The sequence below is a fragment of the Manis pentadactyla genome, chromosome 14 (assembly GCF_030020395.1).
Source record: "Manis pentadactyla isolate mManPen7 chromosome 14, mManPen7.hap1, whole genome shotgun sequence".
NCBI classification, from domain to species: domain Eukaryota; kingdom Metazoa; phylum Chordata; class Mammalia; order Pholidota; family Manidae; genus Manis; species Manis pentadactyla.
In genome coordinates this window covers 56922406-56950239 of record NC_080032.1, presented here as the reverse complement: position 1 = coordinate 56950239, position 27834 = coordinate 56922406, and the positions used below count along the sequence as shown (strand labels likewise).

Below are 27834 nucleotides of genomic sequence, written 5' to 3'. Positions count from 1 at the left end.
AGACCAGTTTTATCTGTGGCATTTGTTTCCCTCCCGAAAGTGAGTTGACATTTAAATGACTGTCTAGTTAGGTTTTGATATTGGAAACTTGATAGTTGTAGTTTGAGAGCTGTTAGCAAGGGCTTCTGCACTGCTACTGAGGTCAGACACTGGCCAAGATAACAGATTTCAGACCCTGGGTATTTGGAAGATGTACATAATGGTTTTACTCCTTGTCTCTCATTTCTTCCATTATTATTGAGAGAAGAGATGAGATTTATCCAGAATTGGAACAAGTTTAATACTGTCCCCAGAGAATTCTGATAAATAATGACGTTTTTAAGACCCAGCAAGGCAATCTGTGATCCAGGAAGTCTTCAAGCTAATTATATATAAAAGATGGTTAGATCAAAGTTGTTTATATTAAAGTTATGAAGCCCGATTGTACCCCTCCCAGTGCCAGCTGAAGACCTCACCGCCAGACCCTGCCCGACTGGATATTTTACCTACTCATTTTATACCTCTCAGTATGTTATGTTTTGTTTCTTTTCAGTGCTTGACTTCTAAACCATTGACAAGTATATGTCATGACCTTTAATCCCTAAGTACTTGAGCATGCAGCCCCCAAGAATAAGAACATTTCTCCTGGAGCTCAGTCTCAAACTGTTATCACCCCAGGAAAATACAGAGTCCTTATTTAATTTCTCCACTTGTCCCCAAAATGTCTTTCATAGCTATGTTTGTTTTATTTTATATCCAGGATCCATTCAGTGTTCTTGTATTTACATTTGGTTTCAAGTCTCTTTAATCTCTTCATTTACAACATTTACTCCATTTTCCTTTTGTTTTTTAAAGACCCCTGGCCAGTTCTCTTGCACAGTGTCCCAGTTGCTGCTGCTGCTTGTGTTTCCGCACGTTTGCAGTCAGATTGGACATTTTTGTCAGGAGCACTGCACAGGGGGTGTCAGCTCACACCTGGCGGTGTGCAGTGTCTGTCAGTGCCTCCCAGGACTGAGGCTCCCAAGTCAGGCCGTCTGGATAAGTGAGCCAGGATCTGCCTGAGTTGTTCATGTGAAAGCTCTGCTTTTCTTTTGTAATGACTGTCTTTGTTTGTTCTTTCTGTTCCTGTCTTTTGGCTGCAGAATGCAAATGCACCCAGCGCAGTCCCTGCCCTCCCTCCCTGAGGCCCCGGCGCCCGCGCCACCCCAGGAGGAGCTGTCACCACGTGCGCCCCCGGTGCTTCCTCTTGGGCAGGTGAGGGTTTACCGGAGGGTAGGGTGCTGCTGCCTCCCAGCGGCAGGGTGAGCGTGAGTTCATCTCCGTTCTGAAAAATCTTGCAGGGTGTCCTGCTGACACAGGACCTTCTCCTGGGAACTGCTTCAGTGGTGTGGTTGGGAGGGTCCCTATGGCCCCATGCTCCCAGCTGGCCCTGCCGTGTGGAGGCCCAGAGCTCTCGCTCTGCTGTCCCTCCCGCACCCTTTCCTGTTGTTACCATAACCAGCTGTTTGGGTATTACTCCCAAATGACTATGAGCTTTTATTTTATTTTTTTTTTCCTTGGTGTCCTCCCCCAAGCTTCTGTGGTGTTCTTCATTACCTGTGCAAAGCTAAACCCACCTTTTTTTTTGGTATCATTAATATAAAATCACATGGGCAACACTGTGGTTACTAGACTGCCCCCATCAGCAAGTCCCCCCCACATAACCCATTACAGTCACTGTCCATCAGTGTAGTGAGATGCTGTAGAGTCACTATTTGTCTTCTCTGTGCTATACTGCCTTCCCTGTGCCCACCCCATGTTATGTGTTACCAGCTTTTATTTTGTTACAATACCTTATCTGGCATGTCCTCACCCGTTTTATTTGAGATGCTAGTCAGTCACCTTTTAAAGCACAGCTGACCATGAACCACATGGTTTGAACTGCACAGGTCCATTTAACCTCCAGTTTTTTCAACAAATTTATTAGAAAACGTTTTGGAGATTTTTTAGAGACAATTTGAAAAAAACATTTTCTTATATCTAGTTTCCTTTGTCGTAAGAATACAGTGTATAATACCTATAAACCTATAAAATACATGTTCATCAACTGTTGATGTTATTTGTAAGTCTTCCAGTCAACAGTAGGCTTTTAGTAGTTAGGTTTTTGGGGAATCAAAAATTATACATGGACTTCAGCTGAGCAGGGGCTTGGTGCCTGTGTCCCCACGTTGCCCAGGGTCTGGCTGTGATAGTAGCTGCCTTCAGGGGCTGCTTCCATGCCAGGCACTGTGCTAAGAGCTCCAACATGCCTTATCTCATTTAAACTTTTCTTTGGCCCCCTGTGTGACGGGGCTGGAGTCTGAATCCAGAGGTCCAGAATTCAGTACCCACCCTCTGGCAGTAAACTGGTGAAACAAAATCAGGCCATTTTTCCAGACATAGAGGAACATGTACAGCTCTTGTTTGATTTTTTTTTTAACAATTAACATAATCATTAATTCTGTTTAAATTAACTTTATTTTGCTTCTCTCAGAGCTAGTCCAAGGAGGAAATATGCCCCACAGAAATGGAAGCTACACATGAAGCCCGGAATATGGGAGTTTGAGGAACAACCTCTGTGCCCCACTGCACCCTTCACAGGGCCTCACTTCACACCACCCAGGAGCTGGGGCCATGCCTGGAGCCTGAGAGGCACACCTCTTAGATGACTGGCCCTCAGCTTGCAAAGGTCCTGGTTGGGATCTCTGGCATGGCTGACAGCATGAATGAACTGGAATTAGTGATGGCTTTTCTAAATCCAGAGACTCTTGTTCAGGAAAAAACATCTTAAACTTAGGGGAGGGGCAGACTTAGGGATGGAGTGGTGCCTGTAAACTTTGATGAGCAGCTAAACTCAGGTATATATTGGGGGAAGGGACTACTCATAGTATTAATATTTTTGGAGCTGGGTCCAGTTTACACAATTTACATGTTGCCTTTTAAGATAATTTTTGTTGGTGGTGAATGTATTGTACATAAAGTGGGAGGGTGGGTGGGGGTGTGGAGGAAACAGAAGTCCTGACTGTGGTGGCCCAGCACTGGTGTGGTCCTTCACTTGTTTACAGTCCAGTCCAATGAGTGCCCATGGTTGCTGGAGAGGAGGGTCGGGAGGGTCTACTCCTGTGACTTGGTTTTGCCACCCAGCCACTCAGCCTCAGAGGCCTCTGCCCTCTTCTCTCGTGGCCCGAATCCAGGAAGTAAGATAGCAGTGCCCTTCCTCACTGCCACCAGCCCTACCAGGTAGTTGTAAACCAGTGTCAGGAATTAGGGTCACTGGAGTGTTTTACTTACTAGAAGATAAATGAATCGTCCTCCCCACAGACCATCCTGGACTGTGATCTGAAAGGTGTCACGCTTTCTGGCATGGGTCACATTTTGTGGAAGTGACTACTCAGGTTTGTATATGGTAGTATCAATAAAGAAATTGCACAGTTTTGAATAGGAAAAATGTATTCTGTAGATTTACAGGTTGAATTTAGAAATATTTCAGTATATAGGGTTTTTATTCATTTTAAGTGAATCAGTAAAAGAAGTCATGGTGATTTAAATAGCTATCAACAAGTACTTGGAAATCATTTGTCATATCTGTGATAGGAAACAATTTTGCAGTATTAAATTAGTTACAGTTTTAGAAGTGAATTACACTGGATTCTCCCTTTTTAGCATTCTGTATTTGATTTTAGCAGATATGCCACCAAAGTTAAGACTCACGTGTTTTAAACTTTTGAATATCCTAAAAGAAAAGAAAAACTAAGGAACATGCCCTGAATTCACAGATTTTTGTAAAGAATAGCATATTTTTAAGCATGCCTTTGGAGTAATAGAAAAACTCCCATATAATATTAATCTGCCCTAGTTTCTTATAAATACAACCATGTGAGGGGCCGATTGAACCTTTCCTTCCAAGTCCAGCATAATCTACAAACCATGGAACAGCCTGTGTAACATGGGCTAAACATACACTGTTGATAGGAAGAGAGACACATTGTGGAGACATCCATGTTGTGCACACGGACCAGCTCTGGCCTGGTGCAGATTCCTTCGGATCAGGTGAATGCTCACAGACCTGGTGGTGGGGCCTGTGGCCCAGGCAGAATTGAGAGCTGTAGGGAACACAGACACCCCCAAGACAGGGTGTTTCTCTAATAGATGTCAGTTTTAAATTTGGTGTGCTTTTAAGTGGGGTCAGTTTGAGGCTGTTCTTATATGATTCAGACCTACCTCTGGTGCAGATGAGAATGTCTGGGGCAGGTGTGGGGCATCCTTGAGCTAGTGCAGACGCAGTGGTTGAAGCAGTCCTACTGCTGCTGTGCCTACAGAAGCAGAAGCAGGGAGGAGGAGAAGATGGCTGAACCAGGCCCAGGCCCAGATCTTTCTGCTGCAGGCAGCTGCTTACAGGAGAGCTGGCCTGAGCTGGGCAGCCTCTGGCACCTGTGTGTGGGAGCACACACGACAGGGCGTCTACCCTGGCCAGCACTTTGTGCTGAGTGACCCTGGGGCATGAGCAGGGGGTCCATAGGCAGTAGTTGGGCTACCATGTACACTTCCCTCCTATCCTAGTGGTATTTGAGCAGCTGTGTACACACTGTTCGGGTGACCTTTTCTCCTCAGTCTCCCATGACTGACCCCCGGTACAGTAAATTCTCTTACCCCTAATCTCCTTGGTGTGTAGAGAGATGAGAAAGTCGATTGAGACAATAGCAGCCGGAGCTTCTGCATCACACTAACACTGGGGACAGGGCGGCAGCTGTGTCCTGCGTCCCACGGGGGATGGCTGGGCCTTCACACCCTGTGCAGGGTGTCCTGGGCTTTATGGCCCTTGCAGTGCAGATCTGCTAAAAGCAGGCAGGAGCCATGCAGCCCAGTCTTATCACCGGCTCTTGGATCTGCACTCCACACCTTCTCTTCCTTTGGCAACTCTTGGCTCACGTGTCTCGGGAAGGCACAGATGCCCTATGGTCTTCTCCATCAGAGGGGTGTGGTTCGTGGCACACTAAGGGGAAGATAGGGGTGAGGAGGTCCAAAAAGCAATGGCCCGTGGTCCCCAGAGGGGAGGTACAAAGTACTCCCCAGCCGTTCCACATTCACAGCTAACCTTTACTGGGTTTGTTAATAAGCTGGAAACTGCTTCCCAGAGACCTAAGAGAAATAAACGATCCAGAAAGAAAAGTAGAGCCTTTTGGAAGGTTTCTGGTTTGGGGTTTTGTTTTCCATTCAGAGTCTGTTATTTAAAAAGTAGCCATTGGCTAAAATGTATTGTGGTAGATGCATGTGGAGAATAAGGACAAAAGCACACAAATTCCTGTTCATAAAACTTTTCCATCCCACGTTTTAAAAACAAAAATAAAGCCCCTTTATGTCCCCTGAACCATGTTGGTTCGGTTCTGTTGTGTGCACACCCCAGAACCTGCTACCGGTGGTTTGGTCCCCAGTCAGCCCACGGCCAACCACTCTCAAAGGCAGCCTTCCTCATGCCCATCTTCCTTCTGTTTATTGAGAACCTTCAGACCTGTGGGTATGCCCCTTATTCACTCAAACCTGAGCATCCAGTGGCCAGTCACCCAGCTGCCCTCAGACCTTGAAAGTGCCTCCCGTGGCTCACGTCCCTGCGGCATTTGTGTGCTGTGGTGCTTGGTAACCCCCCTGGAGTCTGGCCCTTGGTGCCACCCTCAGCACATGTCAGGAACAAGCCTGCGGTCTGTGCACACCACTTGGCTCAACTTTGTTCTTTTTTTGTTTTTGATGGAAGTTAAGATCTAGAAATGACATACCACCCTTAACACCTGTTGAAGTTCATGGAAGTCTTTACCCAGCAGTCCCAAGGCAAGGTCAGTAACAGTGTCAGAATCCTAAGTTGCTTTCAGAGAAACTTTTCAAAGAAATGAAAGGCTTGGAGTTTTCTAGCATCATTGGCCCCTTTGTCCCTGTCAGTTCACTCCCTGTGAGATTGTGCACAGACCCCCTTTGCCAGAGTCAGCTCTGTGTGTGTGAATGCAGCACTGCCCACCTGGAGCTGAGGCGCAGCGTCCCTGCAGATAGCTCTCAGTTGAGCACTGCATGGCAGATACTTGGGATTTGGGTTGAGCGCACAGAGAGAGGCTTTTGCTCCTGGGCTCACAGTCCTACCTAGGCACTAAGAGTGTGATTGAGACCTGCTACACAGAGCGAAGCCAGGCCCCTGTGTTCACCCTGGGCAGGTTGCACTGTTCACCTTCAGACACTGAGCCATGCCCTGCCTGCCCTTGGGAAGAACAGCCTGAGCAAACGTTTCTGCGTTCCGTCTCGTGTAAACCTTTGTCTACAGGCTCCCTCTCTGCTTGTAGGCCTTTGCTAAACACACACATAGAGGGGCTGTCTCCCTGTCTGCTCTTTCTCTCCGTGTGCACAGGAGACTGACTGAGCTTCCATGTAGAAATGCCTGATATCCAGGTGACGTCCTGCATGTGTTTCTGCAAAGAGGGGGGCTTAGGGGGTAGGGGTATGGATGCTGAGGAAGGTCAATGTGCTCTACTCCTCTTCCCTGGCTGGGGCTGGGGGCCTCCCTGCCCTGCCTCGCGCACGGCTCCTGGGAGTCTGGGTCATCCCCACACAGTGTCAGGGATTCTATCCTCCTGCTGCACAAACCATGCAAACGTTCCTGGCCAGTACTGGGAAGGGGAATGCTATTTATTTTTATATTGTGTATATTTTGTCGTGGTCTGCTGAGTCCCATTTCACTGAGAGCGACACTTACCTCAATAGTTAGTTCAATATTGTGTGTTGGGTAATTTTTTAAAAGAACTTTTTAAGAAGTTTTTTGATCTTGGAGGTCTGTAGATTTATTTCCATATGAACTCGTTATTTTGTATAAAGTACATTCTTAAAATAGCCAGGCTCTGGTATGTGAGTTGTGTGTGTCCATGTGTCACTTTCATCATCAGGCTGAACTCCTCCCACCCCACCACGCATCAGGGGGCAGGGGCGGTGTGTGCCCTTGGTGACTGTGAGCGGGACAGGCCTGCTGACAGCGCCACGTGGTGTGGGGTCAGGCGCTCTTCCCAGCCGGGCCTGACGCCCACCCACCCGCACAGCCTACCTACCTCAAACACCTGCAGTGTTCTGGTTTTGATCTCCTGAGGTCTAGGGTGTGCTGGGGACAGTGGGCAGCTGGGCCTGGGGCTGCCCATGCAGCACGTGGTCGGGGTGGGGGCCACAGGGCTAGTGAGCAGGTACTTCCTGCCCAGTTCATGTTTCATTTCCAGTTCCCAGGAGTGCTTTCATTACCAGGGGAAGGGAAGAACAGGTAAAAAGTAGCCACCTTTCTGTCAGCCATGGTCTTACAACACCCAAATTCCTGGCCTGTTTTATCCTTAAATAATGGGCCTTTTAAGTAATCTCATTCAGAAATTCCACTACAGATGAGACCCATTTCCAATCTCTTGTTCACTCGGGTCTGTCATTCTTTAGGGCAATGCCAGATCTTTCCATCTCGCCCTCCAATTATTTGGTGTCGCCTTATCCCCTCTGCTACATTGTTGGTACCGGCTAACATGTTTTGAGACTATCCTGTCACTGTTTGAAAACTGTTTGTGGTTCAGTCCTTCTACCATAAAGCATTTTTCCTAGTAGCACCTACCTATGACTCAGGTCAATCATATTTTCTAGTTTTGTAGGTGCATTTCCATTTAATTGTTGAAACCAAAAAGTCAACTTTAAAGTGGAAAATCATTCATGTAACACCAGGGTCAACATGATGCTGGCCAGATTGTTTGTTTCACTTGATTCTCAGTGTCTGTCCTTGCGGGGGGGTGGGGACCCTGCTACAGCCTGGCCCCCCTGTGCTGGCACAGCAGCGGGGCCCTGGCCTTGCATATTAGTACGTAGGCCTTAAAGTACATGTGAAATGTGCTTCCTGACATGCGTGGGTTCCCTGTTGGAACCACTCTTACTGTGACTTGGGCTCCTCACCATGCACAGCCACACCTTCTGGGCCATTTCAGTGGATGAGAGAACTTCACACTTAGATGACTGTCCTTTCAGGTGTTCCCAGATCTGGGGACCAAAACAAAGCATCTTCCACTGATCAACTTGTTTCAAAACTTGGTACAGTAGGTAGTGTTAACCTGGCTCTATTTTTGGAGTTATTTGATGGTAATACTTGCCAAGTGTGGGTGCGGACCTTACACAAAGGTGGTCCCACTCATATTCTGGGAGCTGCACCTCAAAGTGGAGCCTGAAAAGAAGGCAGTGGGGCAAGATTTGGGGAAGAGGGAGGGGGTGTACATAAGGCTCAGTCTCAAACTCTAACAGAACTTATGTTGACATTTGAAAACATCCGAAAGTTCTTCTGTTTAAACATTAACGTCTTTTTGTCTCTAAACCAATTCCTGTCATTGGAGGGAAGGTATCTTAATTTTATATAGAAATGTCTCCTCAAGGAGCTCAGTTTTGCATTAATCTCTGCATTTTCTGGGTGCTAACAGAATTGAGAAAACAACCCAGGGTCGGCCTTTTCTGGAGGCCAAGCTTCCCTCTAAATAGTCTTCCTGGGAGGTGAACGGCCTATGTCAATAAACTGTTTGTTACAGAACAGATGCCTTTGCAGAAATGCCATTGGGCCTTTCCTCCTCAGTTGCTGGACTCCAGGCCAGGGGGCAGGGCAGCTCTGAGGGCCTGGCCGCCGCTGTGCCCTCCCCCTGGGTTCTCTCTGGATCTGCCCTGCAGCTCTGCGCCCCTGGCCCCTGGGTTCCCGTGGGTTTTGGAAGATCATCTGTGCACCTACATTAGTCCCCTTCTGCCACCTGGGCTCACTGCCAGCTTCCTTAGGCAATTTTAGTAAAAACCTTTGGAGAAAGGTGGACTGTCAACTGCTAACCCAGAAGGCAGTTGAAACCCCCCCAGATCTGGCTGTTGTGTGCTGAGGTCCCACCTCCTGTGCATCTGTGCCATGCATATAAATGGAGGGCCCTGAAGAAGTGTTTGGGTTCAGAAAAGCGCTGTCTGCTCCTAGAATCCTGGCTTTGTACCTCTCTGGACAGCAGATGCCAAGGAGAGTAGCCCTATCTCAGCCACTTGATAACGAGAAAATTTTTTAAAGCTGCGGATTCAATCCCTTGGGTTAGATCCAAGGTTTCTGCTTTGGGAAGGAACTGCGTCTGCGTGGGGAGAGGAAGACAAAGACGTCCAACAGAGCTGGGCCTGCGCGTGCCCCGAGAACCAAGGTGAGGATCGTTTAACGCGCAGTCCAGTTCTCAGTAAGTATTTATTTAATAGCTGCCGTGTGCCTAGCACTTCGCCTAATTACTAACCAAAAGGAAAGTAGCTTCCTCTGCTCAGATGCTTAACTGGAGAGAGAAAAACGACTCCTCCGAGGTGTCAGAAAGGGTGCACAGCACAGGTGAAGTAAAGGGCTAAGGAAGGAGCCTTCTATGGCCTCCTGCAGTGTAATGTGTGCAGGAGGGTGGGGTGCCGTGCGCCATTCAATTTGGAGGGACCTAGATGTGGGCTGGTACAGGGTTCTGTGTCTTGGTGCTCTGGGCCATATGGAGCAGTCCCTGTATCTAGTCTCAGTCCTTGTTCAGTGTGGATTCCTCTTTTCCACTTTGGTTCGACTCTCACCAGGCTAGAGTGATAATGACATGATGTAGAAGATTCAGTCATCAGTGATGATCCATAGTGCAATGCTAAGGACATTTCCCAGAGACGGCCCAGGTCTGCAAGAAGGAGCTTGTCTTGGGAGAACTTGGCCCATCCCCCTCCTCAGCCTCCCCTGAAGAGTCTTGTTACCTTCCTGGGGTCATAGGGTCACCTCTCAACAAGCAGCAGCACCTGGGGATTTGTCAGATTCGCAAGCTCCGACTAACTGTCCCAACCTACTGACCCAAACTGATCTGTGACAGCCCTCCTGGCAGTTCTGATGCAACCCAGGTCTGAGGACACTGACCACAGGCATTTGCACCTCAGTCTTCAGGACCCCTACCCAGAGCTGAGTGTCTTCTTTAGGCCAGACGCAGCAATCCCCTCACCATCACTGTGCCGGGTGACAGGGAGAGGGGTGATGGCTGTGCCCCTGTCTTCCAAGCCTGGGGAAGGACAGGGAGAGGGGTGATAGCTGTGCCCCTGTCTTCCAAGCCTGGGGAAGGATTGCAGGACAAGAGTGTATGCAAAATTCAGAAACACCCTCAGCACCCCGTGCACCCTGCCCAGCCCCCCTTGCCACCCTGCTGTTCCACCGCCTATCAAGTCCCACTGAGTTCCTTGTTCCCTGTCCCACCTTCCAGACTGTTCTTGGAACATAAATCCAGCAGCAGACAGCTGTCGGTGCTGCGAACAGTCCTGCCCTGACTTCCCCGCTGTCGGTAGTATCCTGCTCCATGACATGCCCCCCAGCTGCCATTGTGATTTATTCAACAAATTCTAGTGAGCTGCTGTCTGGCCTTGAAATGCCCTAAACCAGTGATTGCCAGTTTAGGCTACCCATTAGGGATTTAAAAACCTGGGCTTTAGAAAGAAGAACAGATTCCTGGGACCACCTAGAGTCATTAGTCTGGGGTGTGCTCTGTCCAGCAGGATTTTTCAGTTTTCCTGGTAATTTTGTGCAGTGCACATTGAATGACCACTGTACAAAACCAGCGACCTGCGGGCTTTTTAAATATACATAAGAATCACTGAATGATCTCATTAGGATCAGAGTCTGGTTTACTTAGGTGGGGGTGGGTCCCAGGATTCTGCCTTCCTAACAAGCTTGTTGCAGGGTCCTCCTTTCAGAGAAGGCCCTCACCCCTTCCTTGCATTCCAGCACTAATGGCCTGACCTCGTCTTCCCTTTGTCATGTGCTTCGAATCTCCACCTTTTTCTTTCTTGTCATGGTGCCCCCTCATCAAAGCTGACTTTCCCTTGTGCCTTGTTTTTCCAGCCTCTCCTACCTGCACCCTGACCAAATCCCATCAGCCTCTCCTCTCTCCCTTATAAATGTTGCCAAATAATTAGCATGGGTACACAAACACGTTTGAGACCCTGCTATCAATTTCTGAGTGTACATCTGAAAATGGGATTGCAGCATCATACAGTAGTTCTATCTTTAACTTTTTGAGAAACTACCTTATTCCACAGTGACTGCACCGTTTCAAAAGTTGCAGTTTCTCCACATCCTTGCCAGCATGTGTTTTGTTGGATGATTCCACCCTAGCAGGTGTGAGGTGGTACCACTCTCTTATACTCATCGCCATCCCCCATTATGTGTCTGCTACACAGCCAAACTAATCTGCCACTACTCTCTCCTTACCTACCCATACCTACTGATGCTCTTAGTTGGGATGATAATCTCTTCTGCTGATACCCTTTCAAACCGAATACCTGTCCCCAGAATGTTTAATCAGCTGCCAAGCCCTGTTGATTCTTCACAGAAACCACATGTGTTCCCCCTGCATGCAGGTTCCCATTCTATCTCTTGCCTTGATGCCTGTGCAGACCACATGGTGTTGACACACATCTGAGCTGTGCCCTCTAGGCCCCTAAAAATACACACCTTAGCTTCTATTGCCCACCAGAAGGGGGACAAATGACCAGTTAGTGAACACCTGTTACCTGCCAGGCACTGCACGAAGTGTACTTCACCTCTCAGAGCAGGAAGCAGGCCCAGAGAGGTGACTTAAGGTCACACAGCTAGTAAATGGTATGATGAATTCGAACCAGTTCAAAAACAGCCTTACTCCAAAGCCCATTCTTACATCCTGCTCTTGTGCCTCAAAGCAATCTTGTGAGTAGATGCCTCAGTTCCTTCTTGGTGCAGAAAAGCGCTAAGTTAAGTAACTTACTAACTCCGGAGCTGGACTTTGAGCCTGGGGCTGACTCCAGAGCTTGCCCTGCTGATGCCTCATTCCCAAGCAGGCAGCAAGGCCTGTTCCCTCCAGGACCCAAATGGCTTACCAGCTTATATATTCCCACTACTGCCTGATCCCTTGCCCCACATCAGACAGTATGCCACTAAAGACAAATTGAATCTTGGTTTTATCTCTGCCTTTGGTCTTCAAGCCCAAAATCAATTACTGCAGTTGGAAGAACCCCTTCAATTATTAAGGAGCTCACAACTGAGCTGTAACATTCTGGGGCGCAATGTGCCAAATCAACACCGCAGCACTCATGGGCAGGGCTGAGCGCGCCCACGAAACATGCTGAGCTAGCTAGCAGGGCAGGCATCCCTGCAGAGGGTGCTTGTAGGCCACCGAAAGTGCAGAATCATTCCGGGAGCAGGACACCTGCGGGTGGAAAGGCGCTTGAGTCTGAGGAGGTGGGATCAGCTCTGGCACCAGAGGTCGGCAACAGGGTTTGCATTGCATTGACCTGCTTGCCCTCCTTCCCTGACCTCCAGGTCTCCGCGTGAGCGGTGAATGCTCTCATCCACGAAGGTGCCTTGAGCAACGCTTCCCAGCCTGAACTTTTGTCCCAGTCATACCGCCACCAAGCAAACAGCAAGCCACCCACTCACCTCTTGGGGAGGCTGAGCTGGGCTGCGCAGTTGCCGCCTCGGGGTTTCGTTCAGACCAACCCCGCGTGAAGACGCAGGAGGGAAAAGTGGGGAGGGAGGCTCAACGATCCCCTCCCGCGCGCACGGACCCTCAGCGCTGCCTTCCTTTGTCGTGGCGGCCAGGAAAGAGGTTTTTACTGAAAGCAGGTGAGTGTCTTGTCTGCGTATCAAGCTTAGAGGTGGGAGGAAAAGACCCTCTTTTGGCCAGTGAACAGTTGTGGGGGACGTCGGAGCGGCCGTGTCGCTTCATATGCTGCTCGGGGAAGGGTGGGCGCGGGGACCGTCGGCGAGGCCCGGCCTGGCACTCCCGGCGGGCCGTGGCAATGCAGTAGAGGGCCTCCGCACCCGCCTCGGTGCGAGCCGGGGACGTTGCCCTGGAGCGGCTCTTCGTTGGGGTGGGGGTGAGGCCGGCGGACGGGCACCGCGGGGTGGGCGCCTGAGCGTCGACACGGAGGAGGGACTTGGGGGCAGTGGCCCACGTGCACTACTCGGTCAGGAGACACCGGGAAGCGCGAGGCGCCCGCTGCGGGGGGAAGGCCCGGGGCGGGGGCGGGGCGGGCCTGCTCGGTGGGCGTGGGCGCGGGAAGGCGGCGCGAAACGGGCCCGCAGCACCGGCAGCCCCCAGGAATGGCTGGTACAGGAGGGCGGGGAGTGCCGGCCGAGGTCACAGCGGAGAAGCCGCTCCGCACAGACGTGTCTCTGGACAGCCTCCCGCAGAATGTGGCCCCGAGAAAACCTGGAAACGACTACAGCTTTCTGTGCTTCCGAATTTTCTCATTTTTACTATGTAAGTGTTTTAAGAGAGGGGTCGGCTGCCTAGGCATATTGACTGGCTGTCCCCCAGGGAGGCAGGCAGGGCGCGGGCCCAGGGCCGGTGTGGCTGGGACGCAGACGGGCTGGGGGCTCGCTGCGGGCAGCCCTCCTCCCGCCCCTCGGCCTTCTCCCGCCTCAGGCCCGACGGTCACCCAGCCCCGGTCCTGTTTCTCCTGTTCTCTCCCAGTGACCCCCTGTCCTCCGGCCCCTCATCCCACGGCTTTACCGGGCCGGCTGCGGCGTTCCGCCCTTTGGTGCTAAGGCCATGCAAACACACACTATTTCCTGAACATCCAGATCTCTTCCTTCGGAGTCAATTATCACATGTGAAATGGTAAATGCACTGATCTTCCCAGCGTGGAATGACTCAGCGTCGTGACCAGACGCTGCATCCACAGCTAATGACACGGAGTCTGTCGTCCAAGTGATGGTCACATTTTCATATCTAGCCCTTCTCTGGCAGTCCCAAAGGCAGCTCCCCGTGGTTCCGCATCCCAGTGCGTAAACAGTCAGCCGTACCACCAAATACTGTTTTTCCTCTATTCCATTTAAAACAAGGCAGGGGAAATCCTCCCGACTGGCTGATAGTCTAAAGCGCAGAGCACACCTTTCGTGGTGAAACTAGATAATTCAGTGACTGTCCAGTAGCTTAGTAAATTCTTTGGCAGTGTAGTGAGCGCCCTGGCCAGGTGCCTGTGGGAGGCGGGCTGCATCACTGGGGAAGCCTCTTCCTACCAGGCCGGACCCAGGAGAATTTAACCCCATGAAGGAAGAGACCTTGCTTTTGTTCTCACCATATCCCTGCTGCTTAAAAGTGGCACACAGTAGGTGCTCCACAAAGATTGCAGGCTGACTAGCACTCGGGCTCATGGACTGCCTTAGGGATTGAGCAGGCATGGACCCTGTTGCCAAGGTTGGGATTTCCGTGGCCGTACAACTCCTTTAGCACCTTGGCGGGCTGACTGTCACTTTTCCCTGTATCACCTCCATCCGCTAATACATTCACCAGCACCAGAAGGCTGGTTGAGACCTGGGCTTTGCACATGCAGTCTGCTGAAGGGGACTGCCAGGCCTGGGACTCAGAGAGGCGGGCAAGGCTGGTGCTCCGAAATGCACACGCGCTCGCGTGGGTGGAGACCTCACAGCCCTTTGGTGGAGGTGCTGGGGAGTGGCCCATTTTTAAGGTGACTGCCTGGAGTTACATGCCTTTCTCTCACAACACCTCATTAAATGTTTCACTGAGAAGCCAACACACTTTAATTTCCTGACATTTTGCCACCAAGTCCCCTGAAGCTCCAGCTCTTGGGCACATGTGGTTGGACCTCATGAGATGCCAGGTGACACACCAACTCACTGCCCAGGTCAGGGCTCCTCACGCCATTTTGTACCTTAGGGCTTGTAGTTTGCAAGTTCTCACCCCCTTTGCTAATTTCGGGGTTAATTAAGAGTATCAGAAACCCGTCCAAGCAAGTTAAACAACAATGGCTGGAGTGCCCAGTGGGACAGCTCAGCATCAGGGGGCCCAAGGGCAGGAGTGCACAGGCCTCAGTCTTCGTCCATGAGGATGTTTATTCTGTCTCTCCCCCGATGGGCTTGCTTCACTTTTCTGTTCCTTTCTTTGCAGACCAGCTTCCCGTTTCTCCATGTTCTCCAACTTTTCTGTGTTTTAGGTCCAAACCCCAGGCCCCTCCATTAACTCCTCTGCCGTCTGCTCCATCAGGAAATCCCATTGGCCTTGCCTTCAGCAAATGCCTGTAACCAAGTCACCTCCTCGTCACCCCTCCAGCAGCCTGATTACTGCTATGGTGTCATCGCCCTCTGCTTTAGCTCTGACCCTCTGCTGGCCGTCCTCAACACCTGGGCCACATGGGTCTGTCAAGAGCATGCCACTGTTGTTTCGCTCAGACCTAGCCAACCAATCTCTTCTCATTAGCCAGACCCCCCAAGGCCTTGTGCAGTGCCATCTCCCTGTGGTCCGGTGACTACCACGCACCCTTGCTCACCCCTCCCTGGCTACCCAGCAATGCCTTCAGCTCACCGCCTCCCTCTGCTCTGGGGCCTGTAGACGCCTGTGTGGCGCACACCCTCACTTCTGCTGGACCCTCAAGTCACCTTCGTGATGAATCCTTTCTTGGTTAAGCCACCAAAATCTCACCCACTGACATTTCCTGTCTACTTTCCCCTCTGAATTTTTTCCTCCAGAGTCTTTATCATTGTCTGGTGTCCTTAGGATTTGCTCGTTTCATTTATTGTTTGTCTCCTCCAATAGAATTAGTCTTTCATCCGCTGCTGTATCCCAGACTTGGAACAGTCAGTGCGTGGCACTCAGTAGGTTTATTCTGAGTAAGTCAATATACACCAGAGGAAAGACCGATCTCTCTGCCCTTCCCCAAACAAAATAGAATGGACATGCTGGCCCCTCGGGGGGCCCTGGGGAGCATGGGAGACGAGGGGCCTAGGGAGCAGGCCCAGCTTGCTCGCCTACCAGACCCCAGGGCCTCGTCCCCTGCTGTCCCGGGCCTTTGCAGGTATGTCCGTTATGAATGCAGCTTAGTCTTTTAACAGGGCCATTGATGATCAGAAAACACATTCTAAGAGCCAAAAAGTGGCTTCAGAAATCTCAGGCGCTGTGAGAGGCTGACTTCCGAGCTCAAGTCTCCTGCAGCCAGGCCTCTGCCCCAGGCCCAGGCTGCTGGCCCCGAGCCTCAGTTGGGCCACCTTCCCTGGCCCCCTTCTCCTGAGCTCAACTCCTGAAGCCTGAAGGTCTGGGAGGGGAAGTCGGCACGAGCAGGTGGCATTGGCTCGCTGGTGGGGCAGGCCAGCCGCCATGTGCACTATTTGGCCGCTTAGCAAGGAGGGAGCTGCCACCGCTTGGAGTTGGGCCGGGTCCTCACTGACACCGTGCTGTCCCCTGCTACGCGGCCAGACTCACCGACGCGGACCCCCTTGGCCAAGCCAGCCATCTCCCTGAGCAGCGACAGCCGCCTCGTCCCGGGACCCTGGCAGCGCCCGGCCCTGCAGGATGTCCAAGCAGGACATGAGGTAAACTCGGGCCAGCTGGGGCCACCTCCACAGCCCCACTTCCCCGATGGCTGACGGGTGCGCCAGGGCCATACACAAACCAGAGTAGTCGTTAAATGCCATCAGTCATTGTTTGGACGCTTCTCAGAACACAAAACGTGGGCCAGTTGTTTGTGGCCGAGAAGCTCGCTTGCTTATCAAGGCTGTGGTGAGAAAACCGATCACCTGCTCTCACTGCCTCCAGGTCATCTACCCACCTCCAAATGTTTTGCTCCCTGTCTGGCTCTGGCCTGAAGGATAAGAGACCCTCGCTGGCCCCAGGGTCCGTCTCCCACAACTCCTCAGCATCGGGGGCCTGCCTTTCTTTAGGCTCCAGTCACGTCATCTCAGTGCTTTAACCCCGGTTCTTACTGTTAATGATAGCTGTCATTCACACACACACTAACTTACTTGGTCCTCCCAAAGCCCAAGGCCAGTTTGCCAGAGGGGAAGCACAGGCCCAGAGAGGCGGAGCAGTTGGCTCAGCGAGCAGCAGAACCAGGGGCCAGATTCGGTTCCCACAGACCCTCAGCCCCCAGCAACTCTGCAGTGCATGTGCACACCCATGTGTGGCTCCGGGTGGGACAAGCCCCGAGTGGCTGAGAAGCCTGTCCCAGAGGGGCCCCCGAGACGGAGCTGGCCTGTCCGCAGCTGGCAGAGTGCGAGGCCCCACCTCTCCCCAGCTCCTGCCTCCCTTCCCACCCCCTCCTGGCCCCCGCTGCACCTCCCCTCACTGTGTCCCCCACGGCCTAGTGTCCCAGCAAAACTCATCAATGGAGGCGTGGCAGGGCTTGTTGGGGTTGCCTGTGTGTTCCCCATCGACTTGGCCAAGACTCGACTGCAGAACCAGCATGGAAAAGGCATCTACATGGGAATGTGGGTACCGCTGAGGGATGGGCCCGGGACGTGGGCATGGGGAACTGTCCTGGGCTGGCGGGCGGGCAGGAGGCTCAGGGCCTGGCTGGGGGCCGATGGCACAGCCGGCTGCTTGCTGAACTCCCCTCCTGGCCTCTGCTTCCAGGACAGACTGCCTGATGAAAACGGCGAGGGCGGAGGGCTTCCTGGGCATGTACCGAGGTGGGCTCCTCAGGCATCCCTGGCAGCTGGCTGGGCCCCATGAGGACAGAGGGGTGCCCGGGGTACCAGCCTCTGAGGTCAGATGGTTGAGAATCCACGTTCCTTCCACCCTCGGGACTCCTGGGGTGGGGCCTGGGCTACCCTGACTCTGGACCACATTGCTTTCCACGAGCCCTCATGTTCTTGGGTGGAGACAGAGGTGGTTACAGTTTTAGGGGGGACATAAGGAGCAGACGGCCCCAGGAGCCCTGGGCTCCCTTCCTGGTACCACCACTGCCTCACTGGGTGATGCGGGAAGCATGTGAGTCCCTGAACTCCCCGCTGCAAGCCGGCCCTCAGGGCATCCAGAGGCCAACAGCAGGAGGCTAAGAGGCTGCCAGGGACAGAGAAGGGGAAGGGTCCCATCCAGGCCACGTGCCTGGGGAAGTGCATACAAAGCCAGCACCCAAGAAACAGAGGCCAAACCTCTGTGACTCACAGAGCTGCGGCAACTGGGCTGGGGCAGCAGAGAAACTGAAACCAGTCTGCCCCTGGGACCTTACTACCGGGGCTTAACGTGGGAAGCTGCTCATTTATCACTGCAGACAGGTGGCACTGGCGAGGCCCCTTGGTGAGCCCGCAAACACACCCAGGAGGGTGGACAGCCCAGCAGAAATGGAAGGAACTTGTTCCAACGACGTAGGCAGAGGACCCTCCTGGACGCCCACCCCCACGCCAGGACGCCAGATCCTCCCAGCAGCCTACCTGGCTAGGGCTGAGAGCAGGCTGTGTGAGCAGCAGACTCAGGGGACTGATGCTTCTGACCTGGGCTTAACAGCTTTGTGCTTTGCTTCCAGGGGCTGCTGTGAACCTGACCTTGGTCACTCCAGAGAAGGCCATCAAGCTGGCAGCCAATGACTTCTTCCGCCAGCTGTTGATGGAAGATGGGTATGGCCAGGTGGGGGTGGGACGTAAGTCCTTCGCGGCGTGCCCATGTTTTCGAAGGCAACAGCAGCAGGACTGCACACATGTGCTCAGTTTACCTGTCTGCTTGTGTACTGATAGGTACACACAAATGACTGAGGGTTATTATGTGTGTTTTGGCAGACAAAGTGAATGGAAAAAAATGAAGCTGGTGTAATTTGGGAGTTCAGATGATAAGATGACAGACTGACCATAAAGTGCACACAGGCATTCATCCACTAGCTGATGAATTTTCCCTGGTTTTAATAAGCTCTGACATGCAGCAAAAGCACACGGCATGAACCTGATGTGCTGCAAAATGATCACCATAGGTTAACAGCCATCATTTCAAATAGTAAAAAAATTTCTCCTTGTGATGGTAACTTTTAGGACCTACTCCTTTAGGAACTTTCAAATATGCCACAGAGCAGTCAGCCATAGCCACACACATCACAGCTCCAGGACTTGCAACGAAGTTCGTGCCATTAGACCACCTTCTCCCAATTCCCCTCCCCCCTCCCCCTGCCTCTGGTAACCACAAATCTTTTTTTTTTTTTTAATGTGTTTGGGTTTTTTAGATTCTAGAACATCATATGGCATTTGTCTTTCTGGCTCATTTCACTGAGCATTAACACCCTCAGTGTCCTTCCACGTCATCACAAATGGCATGATTCCATTCTTTTTACAGCTGAGTACTATTCCGTTGTGTATATGTACCACATGTAGCCTTTCATCCATCAACAGACACTTCAGTTGCTTCTGTATCTTGGCTATTATAAATAATGCTGCAGTGAATATGAGGGTGCACGTATCTTTTTAAGTTAGTGACTTTGTTTTCTTTGGATAGATTTCCGTAAGTGGAATTACTGGATTATATGGCATCTCTATTTTTCACTTTTTGGGGAACCTCCACACTGCTTTCCACAGTGACTACAACAACTGACATTCCCAACAGTGTGGGAGGGCTCCCTTTCCTCCACATCCTCGCCAACACCTGCTATTCCTGGTCTATTTTATGACAGCCATTCTAAGAGGTGTGAGGTGACATCACATTGTGTTTGATTTGCATTTCCCTGACTAGTAGTAATGTGGAGCATCTTTTCACATGCCTGTTGGCCATTCATCTTTGGGAAAATGTCTAACCAGATCTTCCCATTTTCTAATTGGATTACTTTTTGCTATTGGGCTGTGTGAGTTCTTTGTTTTTGGATATTAACCCCTTGTCAGATGCATCATTTGCACAGATGTTCTCCCACCCAGTAGGTCGCCGTCTCGCTTTCCTGGTTTCCTTTACTGTGTGGAAGCTTCTGTTTGCTGCAGCCCGACCGTTACTGTTTGGTTGCTCAGGCTTCAGGTGACACAAGTCAAGGAGTTTTTTCCGGTTTCTTCTAGAGGCTTTATGATTTCAGGTCTTACATTTAAGCCTCTAATCCACTTCGAGTTAGTTTTTATGAGTGGTGTAAGACAGGGGCCGTTTCATTTCTTTACATGTGAATATCCAGTTTTCCTGGCACCATTTAATTGAAGATACCATCTTTTTTTCATTGAGTATTCTTGACTCCCTAACCAAGTATTAGTTGACTGCAAATGTAAGGGTTTATTTCTGTGCTCTTGATTCTGTTCCATTTATGTTTTTATGCTGATGAAATTTTGAATATCAACCCCAAATGCTTGCTATTTCCCTCTGTGCCTCCCATCACCCTAGTGACTTTGCATAGGTCAGGGAATGGGTGGCTCTGTTATACGAACTTAACCTCTGTGCAGGTGCTACCTCCCTGATGGCCCATTTTAAATTTAGTCTCATGTCTTTAAGGAGAGTGAGCTTGAGGGCCAGGTGATTATTATGCAGCTGGATGAGTGCAGCTGATGGGGACAAGCTAAATACTGGGCATGGGAAGTCCTGGTTAACGAGGGAGGGCGGGTGGGCTGGGGTGGCCTTTGGCTGAAGGTACTGGATTCCTGGTACCACAGGAGGCAGCGGAACCTGAAGATGGAAATGCTGGCTGGATGTGGAGCTGGAGTGTGCCAGGTGGTGGTTACCTGTCCCATGGAAATGCTCAAGATTCAGCTGCAGGATGCTGGGCGCCTGGGTGAGGCCTGTCCCAACTTCACATGGCATAAATGAAGGGCTGTGATCCAATCAGCTTTCCAGGTCAGCAGCAGCAGTCTGTATTGTATGGTTACCATTCTGTTTCAAAATTCCAGCTCTAGAACTATAGCAGAGAAAGGAGACTCTTGAATGAGGAGGGACAAAGAATACCTAATACCTCCATCACACAGCCTTGACATTTAGGTTTGGTTTCCTACAGATCTTAAGAATGCCAACCACCTACTCATGAAAACTTCAGTCAACAGAAGTTATATCGTGCTATATTATGTAATGCTATAGAAGCTGGCTTTTGTAGGAAGGCAAAGAGAAACATTCTATTCTTTTGGTTTTCTCTGGGAGAGAGGTTTGGCCCTTTTCTAGATCCTCATACTCATATAATATGAGTGCTGTAGCTACCAAAGTATTTATTGAGAACAAGTACAGTGGAAGGGGGCCGGCCCTAGGTAGGCAGAGGGCTGCTTCTCACAGGTAAACTGCAGGGTCTGAATAACCCTGATGAGGTGCTCAGTGAGTGTGGCTGTCCTTCACCAGCTGTCCACGTGTCCTGTGCTAGCCTTCAAACCAGCCTGAGGCAAGTAAAAATGCATTAAGAATCCAGTTCAGGGCATGGGAAGTCCCCACTGTTTTCCTCTGCAAAGACTAGTCTTTTTCATGATTTTTCAACCTGGATGAGAAGTTTTAGTATTCCTAAAACCTTTAAAAATAAGTGAAAGACAGGAAATAGAGGAATGAATGAATGAATGAATGAATGAATGAATGAATGTTCATCTAAAGCAGACAATAGGGAAATAATGTTCATCAGTTAACTGCCTTCATAAGGTTAATTGTGGTACCACCCTTAGAACATATGTATTAGTAACTGGCTTCTTGGTAAGAAAGGCTGCCATGCTGGGCATCAAATCAAACTGGGACATGAAATAATTTCCTTTTAGCAGGGATTTACATCTAGGGAAAACTTCTCAAACACTGAGAATTAAGAAAATAAGCATTCACACAATTTTAGCACATTGAATCCAGTGGTCATTAATGAGACTCATTTGAAATGCTTGTATTTAATATGCTCAGGATAGAAATAATTCCATTCTGTTTATTAGATGTTTAACTCATCAAATTATGGGCTCTGAATTATTCAACTAAAATGGGTTGACATATTAAGAATCCAATTCTATGTAATGGGTGAAGGGAAAAAAGGGCATGTTCACTTAAATTTGGGATTCTACACGGAAGAGACACTCTGGGAGTCTGAAGGAGAGTTTTTGGACAAAGATATATAGGATTCCCATGTTCTAAAGTGCTAACGGGATGAAACTATGTCAACAGGCCCAGAGATGGTTTAGAAGTGGAAGACAGGTACAAACAGTTTTAAGAGGATGAGGAATTGCACACCACTACAGCTTCCTATAAAAAAGCACACCAGGCAGGCAGCAGCAGGGACTCACTGGACAATCCAGATCTTACAGATTCCCTGGGAGCCAGACATTAGTGCTCTAAACCCAAGCCCATCCTCAGGCCCCCAGCAGGTGTCAGCCTGGGGTGAGGGGAATCTGTCCTGTCCCTTCTGGCAGCCCACCACCAGGGTTCGGACTCGGCACCGTGCGCCTCCAGGTCCTACACGACTGGCTCAGCATCTACCCACAGGCGCCCGTCTGCCACCCTCGTCGCCAGGGAGCTGCTGCGCACCCAGGGCCTGGCTGGGCTCTACAAGGGTCTGGGTGCCACGCTCCTCAGGTGAGGCTTCCCTCCTGAACCCAGACACAGAAGGAGGACCTGGTGGCAGGGAGGAAGCCAAGGGCAAGGGATGTCTAGAATATTCAGACCCAGACAGCAGAGTCTCTCTGTGGCACATTTAGTCCAGAACTGGGCAGGGCTGAGTACCTGAAGACTACTTTTAGGCCCCACTTTTGTGAACAGGCCCACGTAAGTATTGGGTGTTCTGTGGCCCACACACCCCTACAAATGCCCATCTACAATTGACTGTGGGTCACGTTTAAGTAAATGAGGGGTGGGGCCTGTTTTACTCTGCCACTTGGCCAAAATCCTTCTAGCTGGTTGCAAGTGTCCCAGGCCAGGGCTTCTGTTCTGTCAGCTGGGTGATAGTAAGTGAGCCTCACCTTCCTGCCTGCCCCACACCTCACAGGTGGCGCATGGCTCTTCGGCAGCCACCTCTTGCTCTCTGCATCAGCCTGCCTGCCCCAGCCTCTATTCTGCATCCAGCTCATCAGGAGGTCCAGGCCAGGCACTGGGGGCGGGTGCCAAGCTGGGTATGGGCGGCGAATCCATCCTTTCCCCTGCGCCCAGCTGGCCAGGGCTGGGGCACAGGAGCAGGCGCCAGTGCATGTCTGCTGAGTCCAGCTCACACGAGGGGCTTGCCACACACACCTGGGGAGGCCTGAGCGCTCACAGCTCAGCACACCCCCTTCCACCGGCAGAGACATCCCCTTCTCCGTCCTCTACTTCCCGCTGTTTGCCAACCTGAACAGCCTTGGAGTCCAGGAGCTCACGGGGAAGGCCTCCTTTGCACATTCCTTCATGTCAGGCTGTGCTGCGGGCTCCATAGCTGCCATCACAGTGACACCTCTGGATGGTAAGTGCTTCGGGGTACGGAGGCCTCGAGGGCTGACTTGCTCTACAGATGAGTTGTCTATAGATAAAAACTGTAATTTTGCACTTCTAGGACAGAGGAACAGCCCCAACCTGATAACCCTCCTGGGTCACAACCTATGCCACCAGCAGAAATTCACTCAGGTCCTCCCAGGGGACGTGGGGCCCAGGCCGCCTTCACTTGTGTCACTGATGAGGCCCCTCACCCTCAGAGGCTGACTGCATCGGCTTTCTGCCCCAGCACAGTCGTGAGCCTCAGCTGTCCATGGCTGCTGCTGGTTTCAACTTGGGGGCTACAGGCAAGAGCTGAGCAGGGTGACAGCGTCCCTGGCAACCACACCCAGCTCTGTGACATGCAGCTGGAGCCCGACAGTATGACTAACCTGGGGGCCATGCAGGTTGACTCTCCATCTTGCAGACGGGCCATGCGGAGTGTCCCATCCATGTCACAGGGCCTCAGGTCCAGCTGCTGACAGGCTGGCTCCAACAGGACATGGGCCACTTCAAGGTGGGGGGCAGTCAAAGCCAATGCTCACTACTTACTTTAACTTTTGCTCAATTTAGTTTTGAAAACTCGAATCCAAACCCTAAAGAAAGGTCTGGGCGAGGACAGCTATGGCGGGGTCACTGACTGCGCCCGGTGAGTGCCCCTCAGTCCCCGGGCCTCTCTGTTGGGGTCGCCCTGCACCAACCTAGAGAACAGCTCAATCCCCACACTAGGCAGAGCTCTGGATCTGAAATCTGTCCCCTTCCATCACCTCGAACAGAACAGGATGCCCTGCAGCTGTTTCTTCTCCTTCCTCTGGACAGCACCCTTCTCCCCCAGCGTAGCCACACTAAGCCGGTCCCCGTGCCTGGCCCCACGCTTAGCAACAAACTGCACACATGGAATGGGTGCGGCGAGGCCCCCGCCCCTGGGCCTGGCTCCTGCTGTGGGAAGAGCCCCTCCTCTCAAAGGAAGACGTACCAAGGGAGGAGGAGGCACTGAGCACTGCATGCAGCTATGCCTGTCTATCAGCTCACACAGCCTTTCCTTCTCCCCAGGAAACTCTGGATTCAGGAGGGCCCATCCGCCTTCCTGAAAGGAGCGGGCTGCCGGGCCCTGGTCGTAGCCCCCCTCTTTGGGATCGCCCAAGGCGTCTACTTCATCGGCATCGGCGAGCGCATCTTAAAGTGTTCTGAGTAGCTTAGCTGGAGCCCAAGCCCCTTTCCTTGCGGCCATCTCTCGCCCGCTGCCCCAGCCTGCACTCTGCCTCTGCCCAGAGCCGCCTCCTGACAGGTGGCCAGCATAGACCTCTCCCTCCCCGGCAGCCGCATTCCTTGTCTTTGGGCTTCATCTACCTGGGAGCTTCCAAAGTCCCTGACCGCCTATTATTGTTCCTACTCTGTGGACACACCACCCACAGTCCCAGGTCCACCTCAGAGCCCAGTACAGACAGGTGCTGAGACAGGTCTTCGTCACCTATCAGATGATCACTGGGGGCTGGAAGGTAGCCGCAGGATTCTAGGTCACACCGGGCCTGGGTTTGTACTGACTCTACCCCTTCATAACTGCATCACCTTGAGGAACTGAATTGGCTGTGACAGCACCCACACGCCAAGTCCTTTCCGAGAGACTGCTGTGATCGGGAATCTTACACATGCAGGGCAATCCTGCAGAAAAGATGCCCGTCCCAGAACCTGGTACTGACACTAGTCCCCCCTGACCTGATGTTGGTGATGAAGTGCTTGGCCTAAAGACAAATTTGCTATGGAGAGGACTGCACATGAATGTGGGCTCGCGAGGCAGACGCGAGTTCCAACCCCAGCTCTGCCTACCTGCAAAGCCTGGGGCAACTCAGCAGTCATCTGAGGGGCAAACAGGGAATAAGGAACGGGAAGAAGGGCTGTTGTGGAAGGGTTCAGGCCTAACACACAGTAACCCCTCTCTAACAAACCCTTTCTTTTCTGACTCGGCCAAAGCTAATAAAACTATTGCCTCCGTAAAGCTGTCAAATCCTCTAGAGGACTGGTAATGCTGAACAGCTCTGGGTGGTGTGTGTGGAAGAGTATAAAGGCTGGAAGGAACACTGCTGGGTAATGGTCTGGTAAAAACGAGCAGGGAGTGCCGAAGGACACAGAGGTGAACAGATTCAAGTTGTGATGCTGTCTGCCAGCACACACCCTGGGGACTTGGAAAACGCTGCTTTTCTAGACAACTCACTAAGCTTGGCCCTTGCAAATCACATGTAGTGTTTTTGAATGAATTACAGTGAAATCCATGCAAACCTTTTGTTTTAATAAATAAAGCATATTCGAGGCTAGGATTTAAATCACATTTACAGAGGATGGACACTTCCAGGCCCAAACAGGTAACAGTGAAGCTCCTATTGCAGGAATGCAGACCCCACGTGCATTTTAAGCCTAAACAGCAGAGACTGAATGCCAGAGAACACCACCCACACCACCCTCGGGCCTGGGTGACTGGGCCCAGAGGAGGAGCCCAAGGCAGGAGGAAGTCCGTGCAACCACCGTAAGGCCCCCACACCTTCAGGGCTGTACCTTCACATAGGCAGAGGCGGGTTTCCTGGTCACACAATTAGGCTAAGAGAATTAGCTAGAGAAGGTAACCACTGATACATACAGAGTATTAGAACAGCACAAAGGAAGCTACCCAGATATCTTCTTCAGTTACCAGAAACTTCCACATCACAGCAGTAAAGCAGTGGGTGCACACCTCCTGCAGGCTCAGTCCAAAAACTTCCTGTTGGCATTTGCACCAAATAAGGCTCCCCGTACTTCCGGCATCATCTGTGAAGAAGTAAGTTATTTAAGGACACTCGGAGGACGTGGGAAGGGCTGTAAATATTGACCACAGCTGGCAAGTCACTGACCCCCACATGGCTATGAGGGAAATAAAAGCCAAGCACACCGACCCATCGTTTAGCACCCAAAGCCCCATAACAGCCTCAGCAAGAACCTTAACCGACTGCAGACTTGTGCTAACACTGACTGCTTAGCAGGGACGAAGAAAAAAACGGAAGTCACTGCTGTTTAGGCACCTGATGTGTTGTGATGCACAGGCAAGAAGTGATCCACTGATAACATTAGTGGATCCCCTACAATCAGCAACATTTTCTACATAAGGTGCAAGTTTACACCGAGGCACTTGTGTGGCAACTGAAAATCCCTTAGGCTTTAATTTCAAACTTCAAGGGCTGCACATCCACTAGAGCAGCCTCAAGCCTCATGGTCACTGGGCGCACGGAGCACAGCTAGTGTGATGGCGGAGCTCCACTTTTAAGTTTACTTGTCAATTATTCTGTTCTTACATGAATATTGGGCAACACAGTCCTAGAGTCTGAGTTACCAGACGATGACACTCAAGGTAAAAGTGTTTCTGCCATTAAGACGAGCCAGTAGTTACAACAAGGAAACCACTGCTGAAGGCACCCAGCATCTGGAGCAACTCAGTTTTCCTGGCTCGCTTCCTAAAGTTTATTTGTACAAACCAGAAACATCTGAAGAGCCAGCAGCCCTCTGGGCATTCCTCTCAACAAGTACTTACTTTAGTGCCCATCATTCTTGCTGGAGAAAGAACTGTGGTCAGCATCCATGGTAATAAAATGTACATTAGAATCCTTGATAAACAAGACCCCTGTCCTGACCCCAAATCCACCCAGTAAATGCTAAGTACGTAATCCCCATTCCTCTTAAGAAAACATCAAAGATGTGGAAAGACAGCACAACTCCCAGATACCAAATAAGGGGAAAAGGTTCTCTGTGTCCTTCAAATTAACAGCAGACCAACTACCAAGAAGCACTCCCACTCACCTGCTGGGCTATGAGATCCAGCCGGCTTTCTAAGGTATTGGACACCTTTATTTTACGATCCCCATTATAGATCTCAACTCCACCAGCTCTACAAAGAACACAGGAAATAACAATTTTTATAAATTTGAGGCAGACAGACACACATGGTACATTTACTTTCTTTGAGGAAAGCTGTTTTGGTGTGTGGAATGTCCCAATACTGTGAGGAGCCAATAAATTTACACAATAAGCTTAAAATTAATTCAGAAAGCTTCCGAGGACTTAAGGTATGGATGCTGATAGTAACTGCCATCTGCCAGTTATGATAAATGGTACACATCGATTCATGTCACCGTGCCTATCGAATTCTAGCCACCAGCCCTCCCCAGCAAAACAGAAAGGGAAGGATTTAGTCCCAGTTTGCAAAACCACTAGATAGTAGAAAGAGTCCTCATCTGATGTTCCTTAAAGGCCCAATCCTGCTAATTACCAGGGGACAGTGATAAGGCAATGCTTAGACTACGCTGTGCACCACCGCAGCCTGTGCAGAGCCCTGCCTCCACCACCCCACCTGTCCCAGGCTGCCCAAAGAATGACATTCTCTTGCTACATTAGAATTGTAACTTACCAAGTATTTCCCAAAATAAGCAGGCTGTGAGCTAAAGGCTGGCAAGGTCTTGCAATCTTTCTTTGGAAACGGTAATGGACTGTAACGTCAGTATTATGTTCTCACTCCATCCTCCCTCCCTGTTTCTTTGGTTTACCTATCTTTGGTTTCTTAAGACAGACTATCCTTAAACAACTATTTACTTACTCCTTATGAAATTAGGATACAGTTGGCCCTTTGCTGACATCCTGATCATACTATCTGGGATACCATTCTGTCTCTGTGGGAGGAGTAAGGGAAGACCCCCACTGAGAACATCTATGTGTGTGC

The 27834-nt window shown here is 50.9% G+C and overlaps 3 protein-coding genes across 7 annotated transcripts in view; 2 read left to right on the top strand and 1 right to left on the bottom strand.

Annotated features, from left to right (window-relative positions):
• Positions 1-6864, top strand: part of LOC118935839 (chromatin remodeling regulator CECR2) — a 216767-nt gene extending 209903 nt beyond the window's left edge. For 3 of the 4 annotated variants that reach the window (XM_057492554.1, XM_057492555.1, XM_036932493.2), the window contains 2 exons: positions 1122-1233; positions 2492-6864. In XM_057492554.1, coding sequence (XP_057348537.1) covers positions 1122-1233; positions 2492-2497 — 118 coding nt within the window. In that variant the 3' untranslated portion in view covers positions 2498-6864. The remainder of the gene's footprint in view (positions 1-1121; positions 1234-2491) is intronic. The other variant, XR_008993900.1, reaches the window with a different exon arrangement.
• A 1869-nt stretch (positions 6865-8733) lies between these two features.
• Positions 8734-25092, top strand: SLC25A18 (solute carrier family 25 member 18). 2 transcript variants are annotated; one of them, XM_057492562.1, is made up of 11 exons: positions 8734-9230; positions 12347-12653; positions 16242-16357; positions 17129-17251; positions 17397-17452; positions 18289-18379; positions 20366-20484; positions 22070-22232; positions 22934-23088; positions 23670-23745; positions 24150-25092. In XM_057492562.1, exons 3-11 carry the CDS (start codon positions 16338-16340, stop codon positions 24289-24291), a joined length of 945 nt encoding a protein of 314 aa, XP_057348545.1. In that variant the 5' UTR covers positions 8734-9230; positions 12347-12653; positions 16242-16337; the 3' UTR covers positions 24292-25092. The 2 variants fall into 2 exon arrangements, with proteins under 2 accessions (XP_057348545.1, XP_036788341.2); XM_036932446.2 differs by having other exon boundaries at positions 8735-9230; positions 12347-12649.
• A 270-nt stretch (positions 25093-25362) lies between these two features.
• Positions 25363-27834, bottom strand: part of ATP6V1E1 (ATPase H+ transporting V1 subunit E1) — a 33197-nt gene continuing 30725 nt past the window's right edge. Inside the window, exons 8-9 of the mRNA XM_036932450.2 lie at positions 26919-27006; positions 25363-25895 (exon numbers count right to left, since the gene is read on the bottom strand). Coding sequence (XP_036788345.2) covers positions 25833-25895; positions 26919-27006 — 151 coding nt within the window. The 3' untranslated portion in view covers positions 25363-25832. The remainder of the gene's footprint in view (positions 25896-26918; positions 27007-27834) is intronic.